General features: G+C 37.5%; 1 protein-coding gene across 4 annotated transcripts in view; it reads left to right on the top strand.

Moving 5' to 3' along the window:
* The window catches only part of LOC119787170 (microtubule cross-linking factor 1), a 103,572-nt gene that overhangs the window by 40,915 nt on the left and 40,207 nt on the right, over positions 1-22,450 (top strand). For 3 of the 4 annotated variants that reach the window (XM_038290816.1, XM_038290818.1, XM_038290819.1), the window contains exons 4-7: positions 4,911-4,970; positions 7,774-9,162; positions 17,882-18,022; positions 21,902-22,003. In XM_038290816.1, coding sequence (XP_038146744.1) covers positions 4,911-4,970; positions 7,774-9,162; positions 17,882-18,022; positions 21,902-22,003 — 1,692 coding nt within the window. The remainder of the gene's footprint in view (positions 1-4,910; positions 4,971-7,773; positions 9,163-17,881; positions 18,023-21,901; positions 22,004-22,450) is intronic. The other variant, XM_038290817.1, reaches the window with a different exon arrangement.

The following is a 22,450-nucleotide window of genomic DNA, read 5'->3' as shown; positions in this document are numbered from 1 at the left end:
CCTTACAAATAGGCCAAGCTGATGAGTACAGATGCCGCTGAAATTTCTCCTGCTGAAACATAGCCTCACGTCCCCGAAATGATTTTTCCTTCTTCTACAGAGTCGTGTTTTTTTTTTTGGGGGGATGATGTCATACAGCCTCAGTGTCTTACACAAACAGGCGTTTTCTTTTTCTGAGAATTCCATAATTCATTTTGTTACACCCGTTTTCAGCTGGAACTGCTGTACATTTTCTCCCTTTAGTGATTTGTGTTTAAACCAGTCAAGCATCGACAAACACAGTAACACACACACCAATACTCATCTATGAGGCTCCGCTAATTACTGCAGAGTGCAGTTAATTAATTCAAAGTACCTACTGAACTAAAAGTCACCATTGTGTTCCAATGTTGCTGTTTTATTCCCCCGCTACTGCCCTGAAACATTCAGATATTAACTCAGTTGTGTAGCTTGAATAATTTAAGATCGTCCTCCTGTTAAAAAAGGATGGATGGATGGATGGATGGATGGATGGATGGATGGATGGATGGATTGATTGATTGCTGGTGATTTTCATTGTATCAGTTATAAATGAATAAATAAATACACAGAATCATACATAAATTAGATTTAAAAAGCTTCATTGAGATTTCTTTATTGAGATTTCTCGGTCTTCTTTATTTATGTTCTAGTTTAAAATCACAAAATATTTTTTTCAGTTCTATAAAATAAAAATTACATCTTTTCAACAAATTTTCTTGGATCAAACCAACAGAACCACATGATAACCTTTCTATCTTCCTAAAATACTCTTCATCAGCAGATCATCAGGCTTTCTGAAGGTCTTTCGTTGTGTTTTTTCTTTTCTTATTTTCTCAGAAACAGCATTTTGTGCTAATAGTGAGGAGAAGAACAAGAGCTGTAAGTCCTGAAAAAAAAATCTAAAGCTGATGAGAAACATCTAAAGTTATTTCTTTAAGAGAAATGAATTTTAAAAAAGCAAGAACAGTTCATTAATCCATTGCAGTACATTAAAGGCACGCATTTGTTTCATGATTATCCAGTATAGCAGAAGTTTATATCTAACAGCTGTTTTGAAGGAATTTTTCAAGTTTAAAAACACATTTTCTTTATGTCAAGCTGTTTTATTTGGTGTTTATTATTTATCCACATATTGGACATTTTTTCTTTTTCTAAAGTACTACTTTGGTTGGTTTATTATTTCTGCTCGAAGCTTGTTTCATGCCTCATGTTTTTTGTTTTTTTTCTGAGTTAACGCTTTAATCAAAGATCCTTTGAAAATGTTAGGTATATACCCCAAGTCTTTCAATTTAATTCACTTTAGATTGGCGTATTGACTTGTCTGGAAAAAATACTGACTGTCTTGGGGAAAATACAAACTGTTTAATAAGCAAACTTACTTAAAATGAAAAGTGAGAAAATCTGACTTGCTGGAAGCCACATACCGAGAAATTAGACTTTCACCATCAAGCTTTTTCCTCTCTATCTTTCATGATTTATTGTGACATAAAATGAACAAAGAACCCTTCTTATTTATAGTTTGGGGTATTCTGCAAAGCTTTGTAATCCACTGACTCCCCAGAGAGATTAACTCTGTCACTACAACTGGGATTTAAACCACTATGTTGACACAGACTTGAAGGAGAACAACCCTGGAGGGCTGAGTGTTGGACAAAATAATCAGTTACAATCATTACATAAAAGCAATCTTTGGTGATTGTTTGATGAAGATGGTGTCCATTTTTTTTCTTTTAAATAACAAACCGTAGCGATTCTCCTAAGTCACTATATCCTGCAGCCATTTATCTACACGCCTTAATTTGACAGCAATGCAAAACTGTTAGCAGCAAAATACATATAAACAAACTAAACTAATTATGATTTAACTAATCCTCATCACACACACATTGGGACTACTGAGCAATAAAACCCATTTACCTTGAAGGAAGAAGGGACAGTGAGTTATGAGGGAAATGTCACAGAACAGTGTTCAGTCTGTGTAACTTGTAAGAGCAGGAAGTGAGTCAGAGATCCACTATGGATTAAATAAGTTCCTTCCTCACATTTTCCATCCGTCTGACCAAGAATGATTCACTCTGTTCAATTTAGGATGGCTGGGTGGACTTTTCCAAACACAAAGGGAAAGTTAGAGTCAGAGGGAAAGCAGAGGCAGCTTTATTTAATTTCAATGAATCTATATAGTACAATCAATGGCGTAACGACACAACAATAGGCCCGTAAGCAATATTATCTGAGTGGGCCCCATATGAAGGCAACACCCCATCCATTGTATCCATCGTCGTCAACACATTGTACGTAATGGTTATGGTTTTAATCCACGCTCTGGGTTACCCATAATTCCAAGTCCTAGTGTAAAAAATGAAATACTCAAATACATCAATCTTTTAAGATCTTTATTGCGATTTGATAAATATTATATGCGTGTATTTTTACAAACCATCTAATGAACTATACACAGTTATTAACATAGTAATTAAAAGTATCACTGTCTGCTTTTCTATTGGTGTCGTGTTTAAACGGCTCACCATCCTGTTGAAATCTGCCATGTGTTGGGGTATAAATACGGGCCGGTCAGTCAAAGTAGTATCAGGTGGGTTTATGAGGAATTTTTTGCACCATTACATCTGCAAAGAGATGTCCTAGTCCACAATTGCGTAGGGGGCCAACTAGGAGGTCGGGGGCCCCTAAGCAACTGCAGTCTCTGCTTACCAATATTTACGCCATTGAGCACAAATAAAAGTAATCCCAGGCCACTTTTTGGTTTTTAAAAGCAGCTTCTCATTCAAGATCAATTCATAATTTTCATTATTCATAATTTAAAATGGACTTAGAAGATAGAAAAGAAAAACACTAATTTTATACATTATAATTTGGAGACAAATTTAGTGTTTAAATTTATCAATTCAATTTAATTCAGTTTATTTATATAGCACCAATTCAAAACACATGTCCTCTCAAGGCAATTTACAGAGAAAATTCAACCAGATCATACAGTCAGGTTTCTGTCTAAGGAAAACTGGCTGATTCCATCAATTCATTGACTTGAAAGCATCCCTCACACTAAGCATGCTTGTAGCGACAGTGGAGAGGAAAAACTCCCTTTTAACAGGAAGAAACCCCCAGCAGAACCAGGCTCAGTGTGAGCAGCCATCTGCCGAGGCTGACTGGGATTCAAGGAGACAGAAGTAGACATAGAAAAAGAAGCAGAGATACAAAAGGCAACTGTCAACTAACAAATACTGCAGAGTGGGAGAATAGATATGAAATGAAGCAGAATGATGAAATTGGGTCCCTATGTCCTCCATCAGTCTTAGCCTATAGCAGCATAACCATAGAGAGAGCTCATAAACTGTTGTAAAACATTGTCATGGATCTGAGTTTTATGTTTGGCTTTAGATGCAGTGAGACGTGAGTGAGGCACATCTATGTTTCCAAAGGAGAAAAAAAATCTGTTTCAGTATGCAAGATTTTTGGTTGAAAAAAAAAAGCAATTTAGATTTTTGGCAAAATTGCACAGCCCTATTTGATGAAGGACACTGTGAACAAGCAGGTCTAAACAGATTATTTAATTCGCTGAATGGATTTGGACATAATAACATGACATCTTTGTAACTATAAACAGATGAAAATATAAACTTTCTAGTCCACATGGCTATTCTCTATCCCCCATTATTTTTTTAGGCACATGAAACAGTCTGGACACTTAAAAATCCAACACCTCTAGAAACCAATTCAAAAGGTTTTGGAGGTCTTTCTCTTTAAAAAAAATGTGTCATCTCTAAAATGACTGTTAGTTAAAAACAGTTAATGGATGTTGTTGCGCAGTATTCCTGCTTCCTAGAAGAAGGCTGCTGATCATCAACTCTTTATATAAAGGTGACATAGCAGCGATCCATCCGTCCCTAGAAACATCTCCATTTATACCAGCGGGGTGTTCCTCCCACCTATTTTCTTCTCCCCCCCACATCTTTCCTTGTGGTGATTCTCCCCTGCTTGTCCTGATGATGTAAGACAAAAGCTGATAGAAAAATGAATGATTTTATTATTTGATGCGGCTAAGCTGGTATGTAGAAGGCTTCGTTTTTATCCTGGCTTTGCACGCCACGTGTAACGCAGTATTGGCTGCTGGACAGATTTCCCATGCTGGGCGGACAGATGCTTTCTCTCCCCATAAGCATTTTGAAAGCACAGCGTGTCACAGAATGCAAGCCTAGACGCGTATCCAGCAGGTCAGTGCCTCATGTTGCAAACATGCAGCAGGGCCTTTACAATTTTATTTGAGGAAGTGTTTTAAGATGAATGTTCTGAGATGATTTATAGCAAACACACACACCATTGATTAACTACATTGATTATAGACATGACCATTCATTAATCCATACTTTTCTTAAACAATTTATAAAGGGCATTTTTGGTCAACGTGAGGATCCGTATAAAACTGCCGCATGGATTAAAGCCGCAGTACGTTGCTTTATATAAAAATAAAAATACATCATATTCATAGGTACCTTTCAGGGAGCTCACGGCTGGATAAATCAAAGAAACTAAGAGCCAAAAAATTACAAGATGTACATTTAAAAAAGGCGATTTCAAACTAAGTTAGTTGAAGAAGATTGGTCCTAATGCAGGATTTAAACATGTCCAGTTTGGATCTTGAGTGCCTGTACCATGTGATGGACATGTAAGCTGGGAAAACATTCAGGCTGATGGACAGCACCAATAATATCAAAAATCCCTTTCCAAAGAATTTTTTTTTACTTCCTCTTTGAATCGTCATAATATCGATCTTTATACTTATTTTTCCTTTGTTGGCAGCATCATTATAGGAGAATATTTGAACATCTTGACTTTCAACTGTTTTTTTATTATGATTGTTTTGTCTCCCACAGACGGCTCTGAGGCGACGAGGTAGCAGGGAAGCTTTTAAGGAGAAGAAATCATCAAGTCAGGTAAAAACAAAAAAATCAATTCGCTTAACTGTGAATTCAGCTTTCATGGTATATTCAACAAGTGAGCAATATATATAAAAAGTAAAACTTTTCCGCCATGGTAGAAATATACTTAGCTTATTTGTTTTTGTTAGTTTTGATGAGATCTGAGAAGGAAACAAAATGCCAAACAGCTTATAAGTTATGCTTGGAGCCTATATAAAAACATCATGGCGGCACGTACACAAAATGTTTGATTGACATACAAGCAGCCAATCCACTTTTGACAGTAGGCAAAGTGGATTGATTAATGTTTCACCATGGCCGCAGTGGGGGCAGGGGAGACCAAAAGTGCAAGAATGCAATCCATCAATTAATTCATTTTAGACTAATCTGGAAACTTACTTTCTAAGAAAAATCCTCTAAGAGTAGGATGTTTACCAGTGAAAGAGGTCCACACCATTACAGATTTTACACCATACCTACTGTTGGTAATAAAGTAGTTTCCCAAAAATTTGTCAATTGTTTTCTAAAAAACTTACTTGAAATATTTTTATTTAAAAAGTCTAATTTTAATCTCATCCAACTAAAACCAACAGCTAAATGCTCAGTAGATCATTCTGTTTGGAAGGGTTGGACAGAAAAGTCTTTCCATTACAGAATTACTCTTAAACAGCCAGTTGACTCAAAGATGGACTCTGATGGTTGTTTTAATTTTAATTTAAGTTATTTATTTATTTGAAAGGGACAGCATACATTAAAAAGCATTCCTGCAAATGCACCAGAATTAGCCAAAAGGCATTTTTTCATCTGTTGCCCCTGAACAGATCTTAAAATTATCTACCTAAAAAAACACAACAGTTCTAAGGATGTTAGCATTTGATATATTTTTAACATCTTTATTGTCCTGATTGTGTTTGATGGTGAGATCATCCAGCCTTGATTGTTATGGCTCAAGATTTAAAGGGAAAAAAATGTTTTAATGACTACTTAGTAGATTTGAGGAAAAGCTCTAATTTCTTTAGCTGCTCAAAAAGTTAAAGCTTATAATATACTCTGCAAGAATCAAGGTGGTGAAAAGAAAAAGATAAAAAGCCTCCAAGTGTTCATACTCTGTGAGAAGTTCATATGAGGTCTTTCCACTGTAACTTAGGTCACACCTGCAAAAGAAATCACAATAGCAACCCAATGGCTTTCTTTTATTTATAATGAAGAGATGGAGAGCAAATTGCTGTATATTTTCTTTTTGAAAAGCTATCATACAATTGTATTTTTTACTGCCTCTGCCAACAGATTTTCAAAGCTATCCATTACAAAACAAATCACTGTACAGATTTCCACAGCTGCAATATGGGGGAAATGAATAACTCAAAAACAAAGGGGGAAAAGCCTCTTTGCTTTGCCTAGTTACTGTAACAACGCTCCTCTAAATCCTGACCGAACTCACAACTGTTCATAGACAGGCTGTGTCCTCAGCAGTGAGAACAAAGTGTCGTAGTTTTGTTCTTGACACCTTAAGATGTCTTTGTCATTGTCCTGAAACAATGAAAGAAAAGACAAGTAAACCTGACAAGACTTCATCTGCAGTGTTGTTTTTGGCAGCCATTTTTTGTCATGCGTCAAGGTTAAACAGAACCAGAGAAACTGTCAAAGACATCCCTAAAAAAAAAGAAATAACTTTTTAATCTTGAGTTAAAGCAACTTTGGGTTTTAGCAATTTTACAGTTTTCTGGTGCACCCAAACAAAAGCTCTGTAGCCTCAATGAGGAATTTCAACTTACAAAAACAGTCGCTTACTAGATGTTTTCTCTTTTTCAGCCGATTCTCTGTAATCTGTAGAGATGGTTGTGCATGAAAATCCAAGTAGATCGGCAATTTCTGAAATAGCCCACCTGGCACTAGCAACCACGCCACGTTCAGATTCACTTAAATCACCTTTCATCCCCATTCTGATGCTCGCATCAAAGTGCAGCAGATCCTCTGGACTATGTCTACATGCTTAAATGCATTGAGTTGCTGCGAGGTGATTTGCTGATTAGAATTTTGTGTTAGTCAGCAGTTGGACAGGTGTACCTAGTAAAGTGGCTGGTGAGTGTAAAGTTTGATTACATGCTGCTATATTTATTGACTCCCAGTATGCTGTTATGTGAAACATATGGGGAATAGAGACAGATCTAATATGCCACAATATTCTCCACTTTCAAGTAACAAAAACAAAGATCAGTGTGACAATGCATTGCACTCACTATCCAACCATAAATTACCACATCCTCTATACACACCTTAAGTTAACAGGACTAATTTACCTTTCCTTTGTATGTTTATCAGCCTGGAGAGCTTTTTTACGTATTCTGCTGAAGAGTGGTAATATTTCCCTCCTAGTTTTCACCGCATTAACCACTGTCTATCTCTGCAATACCATTTTTTCCCCCAGATGGATAGTTATTGTAAGTTTGCATCTTTTTTATTTCTGACCACCAAGCCTTAATGATCTGTGCTCAGATGGTGGTAGGTGGGGCCATTCAATAATGGGATGGGAAGCAGTATTCCTGATCCGTTATTATTTTACTGACAGATTATATGCACAATAGGCAGAAATGTCCTTGATTTCGAAAATTTGACAGACCATACATTAACATTTTCATCTAATCTCTTCAACAAAAAGTTATGCACGCAACAATGAAATACTTCTGTCATTGTCAACGGAAATAACACTGTTCATCTGACAGTTTATAGTGTTGTTTTGCCTGCTGGAACTGCATGCACTATGAACAATACTGTAATTTAAGGTCATGAATTGCCTCGTCTTCATTTATCCTTGCAGGAGGACAGTGCAGACCTTCGATGCCAGCTCCAGTTTGCAAAAGAGGAGTCCGGCCTCATGAGGAAGAAGATGGCAAAGCTTGGTCGGGAGAAGGATGAACTTGAACAGGAGTTAGAGAAGTACAAATCCATTTATGGCGACATTGACAGTCCCCTTCCCTCAACTGATTGCACTGGTGGGGGCCCTCATACGACACGAGAAGCAGAGCTCCGGCTGCGCCTAAAGCTGGTAGAGGAAGAGGCCAATATTCTTGGAAGAAAAATTGTGGAGTTGGAAGTGGAGAACCGCAGCCTGCGAGCAGAAAATGAAGACATTCGTAGTCAGTATGAAAGAGATTGCTTTGGGCGAGAACCTTTCTCCAGTATGCCCTCTTCTCCATATGGTGGTGACCCGTTAGAGTCGGCTGGCGAGCTGCGTCGGCATCTCCAGTTTGTGGAAGAGGAAGCTGAACTGCTACGCCGATCTATCTCAGAGATTGAGGACCACAATAGGCAATTGACATCTGAGCTTAATCGCTTCAAGTTTGGCCCCAGCAGCACTTCTGGACTTACCAGTGAGGAAAGCAGTGAGGGGGTATTCTATAAACCAGGGAATGGAGGGAGTGGCAATGGTTCTAGCAGTGGAATGATGATGGAGGAGCTTAAATCAGCCCGGATGCAGATCAATGAGCTGAGCGGAAAGGTCATGAAGCTGCAGTATGAGAACCGTGTCCTCTTGTCCAATGTCCAGCGCTGTGACCTGGCTGCACACCTAGGCCTTCGCACTGGAAGCCCTCGAGACAGTGATGCGGAGAGTGATGCAGGCCGGAGAGAGGCTGCTGAAGAGGAGGAAACAGGGCGACTACTTCTCTTACAGCCGAAGAGGGAGGGTCCAATTGGGGGAGAGAGTGACTCTGAAGACCTGTTTGAGAAAACAGGGACCACCTCAGGTTTAGGAAGCATTAAACCCTCGGATGGCAATGAGCTGAGCGCCACTGAGCTTGCCAACCGTAGAAGAGAAGAGCGCGAATCATTTGCTAACGTGAAACGAGAAGCCGACAGGCTCGGGAAGACTGTGGATCGTCTGATAACGGACACAGACAGCTTGATCTTTGAAGGAAGGCTGCTGGTAACCACAGGGGAAAACCTCGATGGCGGGGCAGCATCTGGGTCCAAACCAGACACTCAAGTACTTGACAGCATCAACACTCGCATGAAGGCTTTCCGTACAGAGCTCCACATCTTCATGGAGAAGCTGGATCATGTAGGAGAGGGCCTGAAAGAAAGGACAGATGATCTATCTCCAATGCCCAACCTCACAGAGTCAAGCAGCTTCTTGTCTACTGTTACCTCTATGTCCCGTGATTCTCCTATCGGCAACTTCGGAAGAGACCTGGTCACGGACTTCCAGGTTAGTTCAAGACACCTCCTAAAACTGGCCCATGCCCTGCTAGTCTGTTCTCCTAAGGTTACATTTTAGGCCACGTTTTTTCTTTTATTTTTTATTTTTATTCCCTTATTAAAAATCAATTAGTCATCTTGACTAGTTAGATCTAAAGTCATCTTACTCTGTTGAATTGAATCAATTTTCAACCTCAAATATATCTTAAGATCAAACAAAATCGGTTTTCTGTCTTTACTTATGCATCAGTTAAATGCAGATATATATGTAGAGGACGAAAGGTAAAACCCTTTAGTGCAACTCTAAATTTAGGAATTAAAAGTTTCCAGGTGTTTAGTCATTGGTGGACCATTTAAGACCAAAATTAACTAAATGACAGCCTGAGTCAGCACTGTGTGCAAATAAGTCAGTTCTAATTAAACACTTTGCTAACAATGTTACTGGGAAAAACTCAACAAGTTGGAGGTAAATTATGCCTGATAGATTGTCTCAGATGTTTTCCAGTCTATTTGTATAATTATGTCCCTATATGATCTCATAGCAATGTCTAATAATTTCAAATCAAATGCAAGAGTTGATCAAGAAATATGTTAGTTTTTTATCTGCACTTTTTTTTTACAAGGTACCCCCCCCCCCCCTGTTCTCCCTATAGAGAGGTACAACCAAAGAGGTTTCTGGAGGTTTTTTTTTAGACCAATTCCAGTGCTAAATCAGTGCTACTTTTTTTCTATTATTATGTTTTTTATTTCATTTTATTTTTTTTGTTTTATTTAAAAAAAAAATCAAAAATCAGTGCTACTGTTTGCTTAGCACTGTTTATCTACCGGTAAAACCACTAGTTTTACAGGTAGATTGCACAGAGGGATGCACTGCCTCATTACTCTTTGGATATAGAAGCAAACTAATTTAATATACAGCTTATTAAGGTTACCGGTGATTGTCTCGTAAACATGTCCCTTTATCTCGTGCTACAGTATCCAGTCCTGATCTGCAATAACAAAGATTTACTCTCTCTATGCTCAAACTTTTACCCCCTCACAGATTTCTTCTGTTTTTGCTGTTTTTGTCCAACTTTAACATATTTTACAGTGTCAAACTTTTTATTTGATCTAAGATGAGGATAATATGGGTACATAAAAGGCTGTTTTCAAATCATTTCAGGACAAAAAGCAATCCAAACCAACCTAGACCCATATGAAAAGCCTTATGATAGTATGAATGACATAAAAATTGTTTGGAATAAACTAGACTACAGGGTTTTGAAGTTCAAACACCCTGTTCAAGGTCATGTTAAAGTATCTGAAATTGATTTAAATCTGTCCTTTGACTAGGCCACTGCAACACCTCAATGATATTTTGGTTAACAGCATGTGTTTATGATCCATTTATGATGGCGGGTTTTAAATAAGGATATTTCACATATTACAGAACCAGTCAAACTGTAGGGGAGAAAAAAATTCTTAAAACTTGTCCCCTTTATAATTAATGAACAACAAGACCATTGACAATTTTTGTGATAGACTGTAAAACATCTGGGACTGCAATTAGGATATGAATTAAACAAAAGTTTAAAAGCATACTACTGAATCAATAGTAATTTCAGCTTAAATGAACAAATTTGCTTGCCTCTAAATATGCAATTTCACAGAAATAGTAATATTTAATGAAGTGATATCTACTAGTCAATGATCTGGCTTTTAATCTAGCTTTTATGAAATAATGAAACAATCACTAAGGTCCCATACAAACTTTCCAAGACTCTGAGTTTATTTTTCCAACAGTTTCTCGTCTTTCTTACGCATTTGAGAAGAAATGTTACTTTTATAAGCTGCATTCGTCTAAAAATATAAAAAAAATGTAAACTGCTCTAAATTTTTTGTCTGATTTAGCAGAGTTCATAAGTCTGATTTCAAAGTGTTCTGTGCTTTGGACCATCTTAGATCAGCAGATCTATCATATTTGGATGTCTCAAACCTGAACCTGATTATACTACATCTATTTCACATCCTTTAAAGCACAGTTTACGATATGTAATTGTCATTCTGTTTGAACAAATGGGGAAAAAAACAATCCAAAGCTCTATTTTACATCTAAATCTGAATTCAATTTTGAAACCCAAGGTCCAGTTTAAAACTGCTTTTCAAATTGAAATGACAGAGCTGTAACTTTTCTACATTGACAGTAATAGCTATATAATTACAGCCTTTGAGGACTCTGTAGGAACCCTTCAGTTTTATACCCCATTAAAAAATCTACAGCCAACTATGAGCTTATTGATCATTCATCAAGTGTTTAGAGTATTTCATATTCATACAGTACTTATCGTATGAAGGAGTGATCTGACTGTATTGAGGTACTAAATCTGGATTGTTGATCCCTAGTTTCAAATTTATTTACGTTGTTCAAACAGATCTTAATATTCCTTTAGTTTTTGAATGTGTGGTAAAAAATACCCCCCTAAAAATTAGGCCCTGTTTAAGATGTGGTAGGGCCAGGATAGGCTGCCCTTCAATATCAGGTTGTTTAATGATAAGCCACCCAGCTCTACCACACTGGCATAGACACCAACTATCCTCAGTCCCACTGTCACCACCATCGCTTTTTGCTGCCGCTGCCCTCACATCTGCATCTCCATGCACATCCCCATGGACAGCAGCCCCGCCTCTCTGCACTCACTGTCTGCAGCCGTCCTGCTTCCAGTCGTCTGGGGCGCTGAGGGGAGGGTGCTTGGTGTGAATGGAGTAAGTACAGAAGGGGTTTACAGCATCTTCTTCCATTTGGCTCAACATTCTGGCCTTCTCGGGAATTGTTGCATGATCGAATTTGGTACCATAATTTCTTTGCCGCACAAATGGTTTGGCTATCATGTTTTTACAGCATGTCATCTGGTAATTGGATTATATTTTCAAGGACACAAACCATAAAAATGTGACAAAAATAGCATGCTTAGTGACAAAGAAAAAGCTGCATGGGGCTGTACAAGTGGAAGAACCTTGCTGGCTGGCATCCTGCTTTATGTTCTTGTTTTATTGCAGCTCAGTGTAAGTCAACATGTCAGTATGGTTAAGTCCTCCAAAGCAGGTTCATTATCTCTTTGCTGCATGATCAACAAACATCTTGTGTTTTTTTTCTAATCAGTCAGTCTTCTATTAGAAATAAAACAAGCAGCTCTTTAGACACGCCTCATTTGAAGAACCCCCTGTCTTCTTTGCAGAGATAGTACTGAAGCTGTCTCAATGCTCACTCTTGACTGGGCTGCTTGGCTCCTCTACTAGTAGGAATCAGTGGTTAGTCTGGGTGAAGCTGGGTGGTTTAATCACATCTATTTGCTCCTTTAATTGTTCAAAACATCAAAGCTTTTAATAACTCCTAAAGGCTGGAATTCAGACTTTGCATAAGCTTTGTGTGCCTCAGCAGCGAGAGCTTCGTCTAGAGTAAAAATGAATTTGACAAATCAATACATTCACCAAAGGAACAACAATACTCTTTATGTACTTGTTTAACCTGAAAAACCTTTGACTGTAAATTTTGTTGGGTATTTATGACCTACAAAAGAACTATAGAAAAATATAAAAATTCAACATGAAGCTCTACATCAAATGAAGATCCAACAATGAAATCTGACTCATAGCAGCATTTTACATCATTTAGAGCAGTGTTTCCCATGAGTACCCCTCTCAATCAAAACTATTGATGATTGTCCAAAAGTGGAATGTACCATAACCGATTATAAAACAAAAACTATTTTACTAAAACTTTTAACCTGAACATTTCATTCGTAGGCATTTTATTCTTCCCATCTCAAATAAAATACAGCATAAATATATTGCCTGTAAGTTTGTAATGAATTGAATACTCCCAAAAAAACATCCCCTCCACTCATTTTATGCAAACTGTTGCTTCTACCTCCTGTTCCCAGCTCCTATCCCTTTAACTTTTGTGGGATAAAAGCATGAGCACTGTTGTCGGTAGGATAGGAACTCCGTACTCACTGCAAAACATTGAAATCTTAACTATTTTTTCTTAAAATAACTAAATTTGTTCTTGAATTCAGGAGCTTGATCACACTTTACATTCAGACAAGACTGTTCTCAGAGACAGAAGAGTGATGAAGAGGAGATAAGCAGAATAAAAAAAAAAAAAAACAGAAAAGGAGCTGATAATGTATTTCAGCTTAAGTTGCACTAGCACATATGCAGTAAGTTAGTATAAGCTTTTACAGAGGTACATTCAGAGAAAGAGAGGTAAAACTAAATTATTACCAACCTTTGGCTTTTCAGGTGTCGTCCCCTTATTGTGACACTAGATTCATCTATTCCCTTAGGGGTGTTACAACATCAAAAATGGTTTGCCATTACCATTTAGTTCGTCTGTACCTGGAAGTCCCACAGGATCTTGGCTCAGTCATTCTGTACCATCTTTGGAGGTGTTTCCCACTTTGACCTTGGGGTTTCCAGCCCATACTCTGCACAGATGTTCCTGTACACTATTCCAGCCACTTGGTTATGGCTCTCCATGTAAGCTTTCCCTGCTAGCATCTTACACCCTGCAGTTATGTGCTGGATTGTCTCAGGGGCCTCTTTGCACAGTCTGCACCTGGGGTCTTGTCTGGTGTGGTAGATCTGGGCCTCTATTGCTCAGGTGCTTAGGGCCCTTCTGCTGTGCAACCATGATGAGGGCCTCTGTACTGTCCTTCAGTCTGGCTTTGTCTAGCCATTGGTAGGATTTCCTAATATCTGCCACTTCGATTATGTTTTAGTGGTACATCCCGTGTAGGGGCTTATCCTCCCATGACGGAGTCTCTGGTACCTCATCTTCTGTTCCCCATTGTCTGAGACATGCACTGAGGATGTCGTCTGTTGGAGCCTTTTCCTTGTTGCACTTATGGATCTTGGATGTTTCATCCCTGATAGTTGCTCTTATGCTCATTAGTCCTCAGCCTTCTTCCTTATGGCTGGCGTACAGTCTCAGGGTGCTGGATTTGGGGTGGTACCCTCTGTGCATGGTTAGGAGCTTTTATGTCTTAACATCTGGGGTCTGTACCTCCTCCTTTGGCCAGCTTATTATTCCTGCTGGGTATCTGATTATTAGCAGAGCTTAGCTATTTCTTGCCAGAGACTTATTCTTAGACCTGCCTTACTTGTTGGAGGTATTTGGCTGTAGCCGCTTTCCTTGTCACCTCTTCGAAGTTGCCGTTTGCTTGTGGGATTCCAAGGTAATTCTAGCTGTCTTCAATGTCTGCTATTGTTCCTTCTGGGAGTGAGACCCCCTCTGTGTGGACTACCTCCCCTCTCTTAGTCACCATTCAACCACACTTCTCTAGTCCGAATGACATCCCGATGTCTGTACTATAGATCCGGGTGGTATGGATCAGTGAGTCAAAGTCTCGCTCATTCTTAGCATACAACTTGATGTCATCCATGTAGAGGAGGTGACTGATGGTGGCCCCGTTGATTCAGTATCTGTAGACAGTCTTGTTAATTATTTTGCTGAAGGGGTTCAGACCTAAGCAGAACAGCAGTGGGGACAGCACATCTGCTTGGTATATGCCAAATTTGATGAAGACTTGTGCAAGTATCTTGCCATTGGCCTCAAGGTTTTCCACAACCTCATTGAGTTTGCAATGAAGGCTCTTAGAGTCATGTTGATATTGTATATGTTGATGTTGTCATCATTTTATTATACTTATTTTAAAAAAATAATTATCTTCTGTTTAACCCATGTGTGCTATTTGGTTCAGTCACTTGTTTTGATGAAGTAAAAGCATAATTAATTTGCTAGTACTTGAAACTTGAGTAAAATGAAATCAATTAATTTATAATATGATGATAAGTTATCCTAATACTTTTTAAAAACCCTTACCACCAGTTAATGATTAATAGCACATGTTTGCAAGATTTCAAAAGGATACAGCTAATGTCTGATTAATATGGAAAGATTTTAAAATTGTCAGTAGATTTTCAAAAGATCAGAGACTATGCAGGTAATATTAAAAAAAGAAGCACACTAAATCAAACGGGAACATGTTTCACTTGTAAACATTCAGATGGGCAAATCCGTAAAACATCTGGAGATCCAGCTTGACAGTATTGTTTATTTTAATTATCACGTCTCTGGTTGGCTATATACCACCTTTAATAGGCTGGATGCTTGTATGTCTACCTTGCAGGGGCAGAGCTAGATGGGGGGCCAAGGGTGACCATGGCTACCTTTAGCCAATCATTGACCACCCCTACAGATGGTCCCTTGTGGACATAATTCAGAAGCAGTTCCCCTTTTAAACACTGTGTGGCGGCCGTAATATTTTCAAGTGGAAAGTTTTATTGTTCATATTTTGGCAAATTTTAACTACCGGTAAAATAATTTTGACAAAAAACAAAAATGTACATTAGTTAATTATTCACATCAATATACTAAGAGAATTATGAGTACAGAATTCATGGTATTTTCAGAACTAGTTTCTGTGTTTTATGAGATAGAATAGAAAGTTGTGTCTCTGCAAGTCATCCAGGAGTTTTCTATGTAATTGGAGATACATAACAACTCAATCCAATTAGTATAGGTATTAGTAGATGTATATATTATTATTATTATTATTTTTTTTTTTTTTTTTTTTTTATTCAGAACAATTATAAGCTACAGTGGACATTTTCTTACTTAAAAATGTTGGTAAGTCATCAGATAAAAGAACACTGTCCCTTATTTAAATTTTGACAGGATGGATGTGTAGATATATATTTATTTATTAGCAAGTGTTTTAGAAAATGTAGTTTGTTTTTATCTGGAAAATATAGATGTTCTGCTTGTTCATTTTCCTGTTTGTACAATGTATACTGACTGAATTGGTTGAGACACCTGTCAGCTTTCAGCTACTCCTCTTTGCCCATTGGTCCCTCCATGGCCAAGTGTTCTGGCTATAAAAACTAAATCTTTGGGGGATCAAACATGTAACGAACCTCTGCAGTCCAAACAGACAGTCAGTCCAGCTAAATATGCCTCCTTTAGGGTCACACGTCATACATGACTGTTAAAATATGAAATACATTTTTTATAAACATATACAGAAGAACATTCTGTCACTTTAGAACCACCATTTTATTTTGGTTTTGTGTTTTTCAAGCATGCAAAAAAAAGGATGATAAACATCTTCCTCTATGAGATGTTGATATTTATGGAAAATGGTAAATTATTTCCAACCTAATGGCCAAAAAAAAAAAAAAAAAAAAAAAAAAAAAACTGAAACATTATTTGTACCTTTAGTGTCATTCTTTTGTGCAAGTTTACATTGTTTATTCAGTCCACAAAAGAAAAAAAAACAAAATGTTTAATTCTGCTGTATATCTTTAATTGAAACCAATATTAGATTTATTGAATCAAAAACCGAAAGAGCCACTAAGAATGTGACTCCAGAGCAGCAAGTTGCAGAACCCTGCACTAGAACTCCTAAGACAATTCAACATGTTATATATGCTCGATTTAAAGTGGACCCAATGTCTAACAGCAGAGTAGACCACTCTTAACAAACCACACACAGCAGGTACATCTATCTCCAGAACTATCTTATCAATTAGGGCATACCTAAGATCATCAGAAAGGAGAAGATTGGGTCAAAAATGATCCTAATTATCTTGTCATGTCAACAGGGCTTTAATTATACTGGACATTAAAATGAAAATACTTTTTTTTAGATGTACATCATCTGTATTTATTCCTTTGGTGAATGCTTCTTTATTCTTAATTTGAAAATGTATGTATAATTTATACTTTCCTCCTTTAGTGAATGATTTTTGTCTTATGCTACTTTAACTATTGTTAAGTAGAAATTGTTTGCACATGTTAGCACTAGCACAAAGCATAAAGATAAAATAGAGGTTGCTGCGATTTTATAGCTATATCTGTTTGTTTAAACTTTTTAATTGATCCTAGACAGAACCATAATTAATATAATTGCTAGGAACCGTTAGCATTGGCATTACCGTTAACACAGTTTAAGGATATAGCAAAGATGTTTCTGCTCTAAAACATCAACATTTTCCATGAGTTTTACGATGCTAAGGTTCTCTGTATGATTTGCATCAAAAAGGCTTTAGATGCTTTCATTAGATCATTTCTTCTGAGGCACCCATGGCTGTGCGCTGACATGTGTTGAAACAAGCGTTAGAGTGCTAGCTGTCGCTCTGCAGTTTTCCCTGGTATTTCTCAGGTGTTGGTTTGGACTCATGTATCCCTCATTGCATGCGCTTCATAACAGGTGTTTTGCATTCTTTTCCCCTGGTTCCCTCTCTTTGTTCCTCTTTGTGTTCCCATCAGATGTTTCAGCCCATGATTTTGTTCATCCTCATTCTCGTTCTCTTCTCATCTCTTTCATATGCCGTCATCTTTAAGTTGGTCTTTCTTTTTGCGCTTTTCTTCGTACTCTAGTCTGATTGTTCTCCATACCGTTTAGCCCGTTAGTTGATTTTTGTTTTTCGTATCCCCTCCCCTGCTTATATTGTTTGTCCATTTTTTTTTTTCTTTGTATTTTTTCTTTCCTCCCTGCTTGTTTTTTTCCTTGGACCCTTACCCTGTTTGGTGTCTTTTGTCTGTTTTGTCCACAATCCACTTCACACATCTTCCTCCCCTCCCCACCTCTCATCAACACCACTGCCATCCCCTGTACCGGTTGTCCACCCTTCTACCCCACCACACTCTCCTGCCACCACCCCTTTTATTCCCATGTCACTCACAGTCCGTTCAGAGGGATGAGCTGGAGTGGCGTCTAGGACAGGAGCGAGGCGTGGAGCCCCAGAGCCAGGTTGGGGGCCCGGCCCAGAGCAGGGGAGCCACGGGACTCACTATGTACCACAGACCCCTGGCTTTAAGAATAGAGGTCAGTGCCTCCTCCCTCCTTTATATCTCCACCTCACAACCAGTTTGGGCCCTCTGCCAAGTCTTAACGCATGGATCTTTAAGGATTTAAAACAGATGCTGTTTTCATTTAATTGCTCCCTCACCTAAACTATTTAGACCAAGCTGTGACTTAGATAATGGCAAAACAGTGAGCATCTGTCTATAGAAGCTCCACAGGGTTTAATAATTTTTTTAGCTACAATTTCAAAACTGTTTTGAGGCTGCACTGCTCATAAATTGATGTATGATGTTGAGACAAATCACCTAAATGGGAATCTTATTCGGGACTTTCTGTTCTCCCATGAACAGTTTATTGACAGATGTGATTAGATTGTGAAGACGTTTTTCGAACCAGTTTGATCCTTAAAACTGGAGAATGCTTATCTATACAGCTGCAACCAGCTTCAATTATTAATTTATACATTATTTAACTGAAGTGAAGCTAAAACAATACACCTTAAGGGGTTCTGGACAGAGCCTATTCACAGACAAAAAAAAATCTCAAATGAAAAGTTTTTATATATTTTATTTTATTTATTAATGTATTTATTTTTAAAATTTTGGCATAAGTGTTGCTTTGAATGAGTTGCTCTTTCAGCTAAAGGCATTTGTTAAGTTCTGCATACTCCAATGAATGATTATTTAATTAATAAATCAGTTAACAATTATTTCAATAATCAACTAATCATGATTAGTTGTTTTAGCCCTACTTATTTTTATGCTCTGTACTACTTGGACTATAAAGTCCTACCAGGAATTGTCTGGACCCTTGTTTTTATCCAGAGAAACATCACAAAAGTGAAGATATTGGTTTATTACAGATCACATAAAGAAATGAGCTAAAGGAAAAACACAAAAATTGTGCAATAAAATAGTCTTTTTTTTTTTATTAAAACAGAAAAACAATTTAAGTATGGCAATTTTTTTTTTCTTTGTCACACTGAAATGTTTTGGAGCATCGAACTTGTGTCATTATCGGATAGAGATTATCTGACTAAATACGAGCGTTTTCAAATGTTTGCATTTTTTATTGTAGGAAAAAAGCTGTATAAATCAGCCTTGGTCTGGTGGAATATGAAAAAGTTGCCTTACAGATGGTTGTGCCATTTTTGGCAGCAATGACTATAATCACACTTTTAAGATAGCTGGAAATTAGGCCTTTGAATTTTCGAGTCACTTTTCTTTGCTTTTATTGGGTAGTGGGGGGTTTCAGCATGAGAGGCTGTTTAAGGTCAAGCCTCAGTATAAAAATGTATTTAAATAATCCAGAATTGCTTATTTTAAGGCCTTTCTAAGGCCTAACCTAGGTGCCCTATAGATTAAATTAACAAATTAGTCACCTGGAGTTTCTCCTTTAGGATTTTCTGCTGGAGAGAAAGATTCATCCAGCTATCTATTGTTTTCTCCTGCTGGCAGTGGTTGGGTCCAAGGCATTGCCAGGCTAGAGGGAGTGTAGTCCGCCAGCTTGATCTGGGTTTCCTCATAGCAGCACAGCCAGGAAAAAGCTTAACAGATTTTCTGATCATATGCCTGAATCAATCTTTTATGCCCAGAAGTCGTGGCTCTAACCAGATGAGGGAGGCTCTCGCCCCTCTCTCTATTGCTGAGCCCAGCCTCCCCACTGAGGTCAGAGGCTTATTTCTATCCCTTGTAATTGAAAACAAATCAACATCAGTTGAAAGTATTACCTAAACCTAAACATCATCCAATCTTAAGTTGGCATTACTAGCCTAGAATTAAATATTCTCTCACATAGTTAAAAATAACATTTTCTGGAGAATTCTTAAGATGAAAATATGTCAAACAATATCGATTAAACCTTTAAGATAATGTTTTTATTTGCATTGGTGGTATTATTAGGGGGCTTATTATGTCTTACATTCACCATTTCTTACTTCTCTAGTTTAAAAATTTAACTCCCCAATTTTTTTTTTGGAGAAAAGGAGACATAACATTTCCCATCGAACCTCAGAAAGTCTCATACATATGGGACAGGAAGTGGTTTGATATGACTTCCTACAATCTATTTCTAGTTTACTGTTAGGAAATCAGTAGATGCTAACAGCAGGAGTTTTTTTTTTAAGTTATTTAGTTTGGTTGAGGCTCGTAATCTTGCACAGATAGATGTGAATAGAAACCAATAGACATTTTTTCTATGTGTCAGATAAAATGTAAAATCTAAAATAACATGCAATTAATAATTGATTACATGTTTATGTTCTGGTTTCTTTATAAATACGAGTAGCTGGGTACTAAATGATTGTCTACATTGGCAGAGGGACCAATTGACCTAAAATGATGAGTTTCATGACAATTATCAAATATGTTTGTGCCATCTTTGTGTAACTTTTTACATAAGATTAGATTCTGAGAATAGCTGTATGTAAATTTGATTTTTCTATTTAGTTAAAGAAAAATAAATTCGGCTAGTTTTCTTATAAAACTGTCCTTGAGATGCATCATATTTGGGGACATTTAAGCAACAATCATATACCGATAATCAAAATCACACCTACATCCAGAATGTCAAAAAAGGAAGTGTTTGTACAAGTAAAGGTTTACGAAAATATATCATATGTCTGTAATATTGAGTGTAAATTTTGTTTTTGAAGAACTGTGCATGTATCTTTTAAAAATACAGATATTCCACCAAGTAGCACCTGTTGCTTGTACTTACATTTTCATGTTTTTGGCTGCTGTCCAACTCCATTCCATTTACTTTCACCAATGTCAAACTCCAATAACTACAGCACTGACTATTTCATTTTAAAATTTATTTCTTTGACACTTCTGAATACATTTTTATTTTTATAGTTGGGAATGATGTAATAATAAGAAAACAAAACAACACAGATAACATCAAATAAAAAAAATATTGCTGCTTTATTGTTGTACTTTAACAATGTAAAGGCATCACCGGCTACAGTATGTATGGCTCTGATCTGTGACTGCTTATGATAGCAGAGGTGCGTCTGCAGACAGCTCACCCTGAAGCGATGCCCCCTGGCTCTGGTCCATCACTATCAGACTGTTTCCCAATACCAAATGAATGAAGTCAATGTTAGCACACAGACATTCAGAGAACAGCTTTAAACACCCATATCCGTCATGTTTCTCTGGTCTTTTTCTCCTAAAATTTAGTTATATGCTCTGAGTTCGTTCATGATAAATGCCTTCTGCATGTGTTTATAGAGACGCTCCCCATTGTTATGTAATGCAAAGTGCTGGCAGCGGTGATGCGGCACATAGCTGCCGTAGTCCCAATCATTGCACATTCGTGTGGACTTTTTATTCATCCCCTGCCTAATCTGTAGGGTGAAATAAATGAATGGGTGAACAGGGAAGCAGCTTGGATACAGCAGGATTAGCTCTGCACAGTCAGCATGTGTGATTTGCATTTGACATTGGGCTGTCAGCGAGGGGATGCCGGGTCAGGACAAAATGTGGAGTTCAACTATAGTGAAGAAGTGCAGCAGTATCGGATATCAAAAAATATATTAAATAGTGTAGGACACAAACTATATATAAGAAAAAAACAATCACAATGTCTTATTTCAAGTGCATATTATCTGATTATCTTATTTTAGGTCTAAAAATACTCATTCCATTGGCAAATCATCTTATTTACATACTCAAATTAGGGGTAAATACACTTAATTTAAGACATTTTTACTCACTTATAGATCATTTTTGGAGTGAGGGAATGTTCTCCTCAGCTGGTGGTTTCTTTTGTAGCAGAAGAGAGAAACCTTGCCTTGACATGGTGGAAGAGCTTTCAAAAATAGCTTAAAGCATTTAAAAACATTTGCATGGATGTGGTTAATAAAACAGTTTACTTTATGTGCTGCTGTGGGTTCAGCATCGGGACACGGCTGCTTCTGAGGCTCAGTTTCGTCTGGAAAATGAGCGACGGATGAGAGCTGTGACAGAGGAGCGGGACGCTGTCAACATCCTGCCTCAGGTACGCAATGCAATATTAAATCAATGGGTGTCGTTTGGATATCGACCCAAAGCACGTTTATTGAAAGATTAAAACCTTTCAAGCATATGCCAAGCATGTGGTGTGCTTATGATGCATCTATTTTTTGTTTAATGAAAACTATAGTTTCTCTTATTGTCTTTTTTGTTGCTTTATGGTGACCTTAGAAAGTTTGCTGTTATCCGTGAGTTAAGAAAAAATCCAGGAAAATTAAAAAACAATCCACTGGACTTTGTTTCCAACTTTGAAGACGTTCTGCTTCCCATCCAGGAAGCTTTTTCAAATTAAAATGTCAGAAATAGCATTGAGTTCGAGGCCTTTATAGAGTGGAGCAAAAACAAAGCCTCGTTTTGGTTTAGAATTAAGAAATAATTTTTGCTGAATCAGCCACTTCAGCATGCAGAGGTGATTTATTGTTCTTCAGTGCTG

This window comes from Cyprinodon tularosa, unplaced genomic scaffold (assembly GCF_016077235.1).
Source record: "Cyprinodon tularosa strain WSP-4 unplaced genomic scaffold, ASM1607723v1 ctg29, whole genome shotgun sequence".
In the NCBI taxonomy this organism is placed as follows: domain Eukaryota; kingdom Metazoa; phylum Chordata; class Actinopteri; order Cyprinodontiformes; family Cyprinodontidae; genus Cyprinodon; species Cyprinodon tularosa.
The sequence above is the reverse complement of the archived record's forward strand: the minus strand, read 5'-3'. Positions and strand labels throughout refer to the sequence as shown.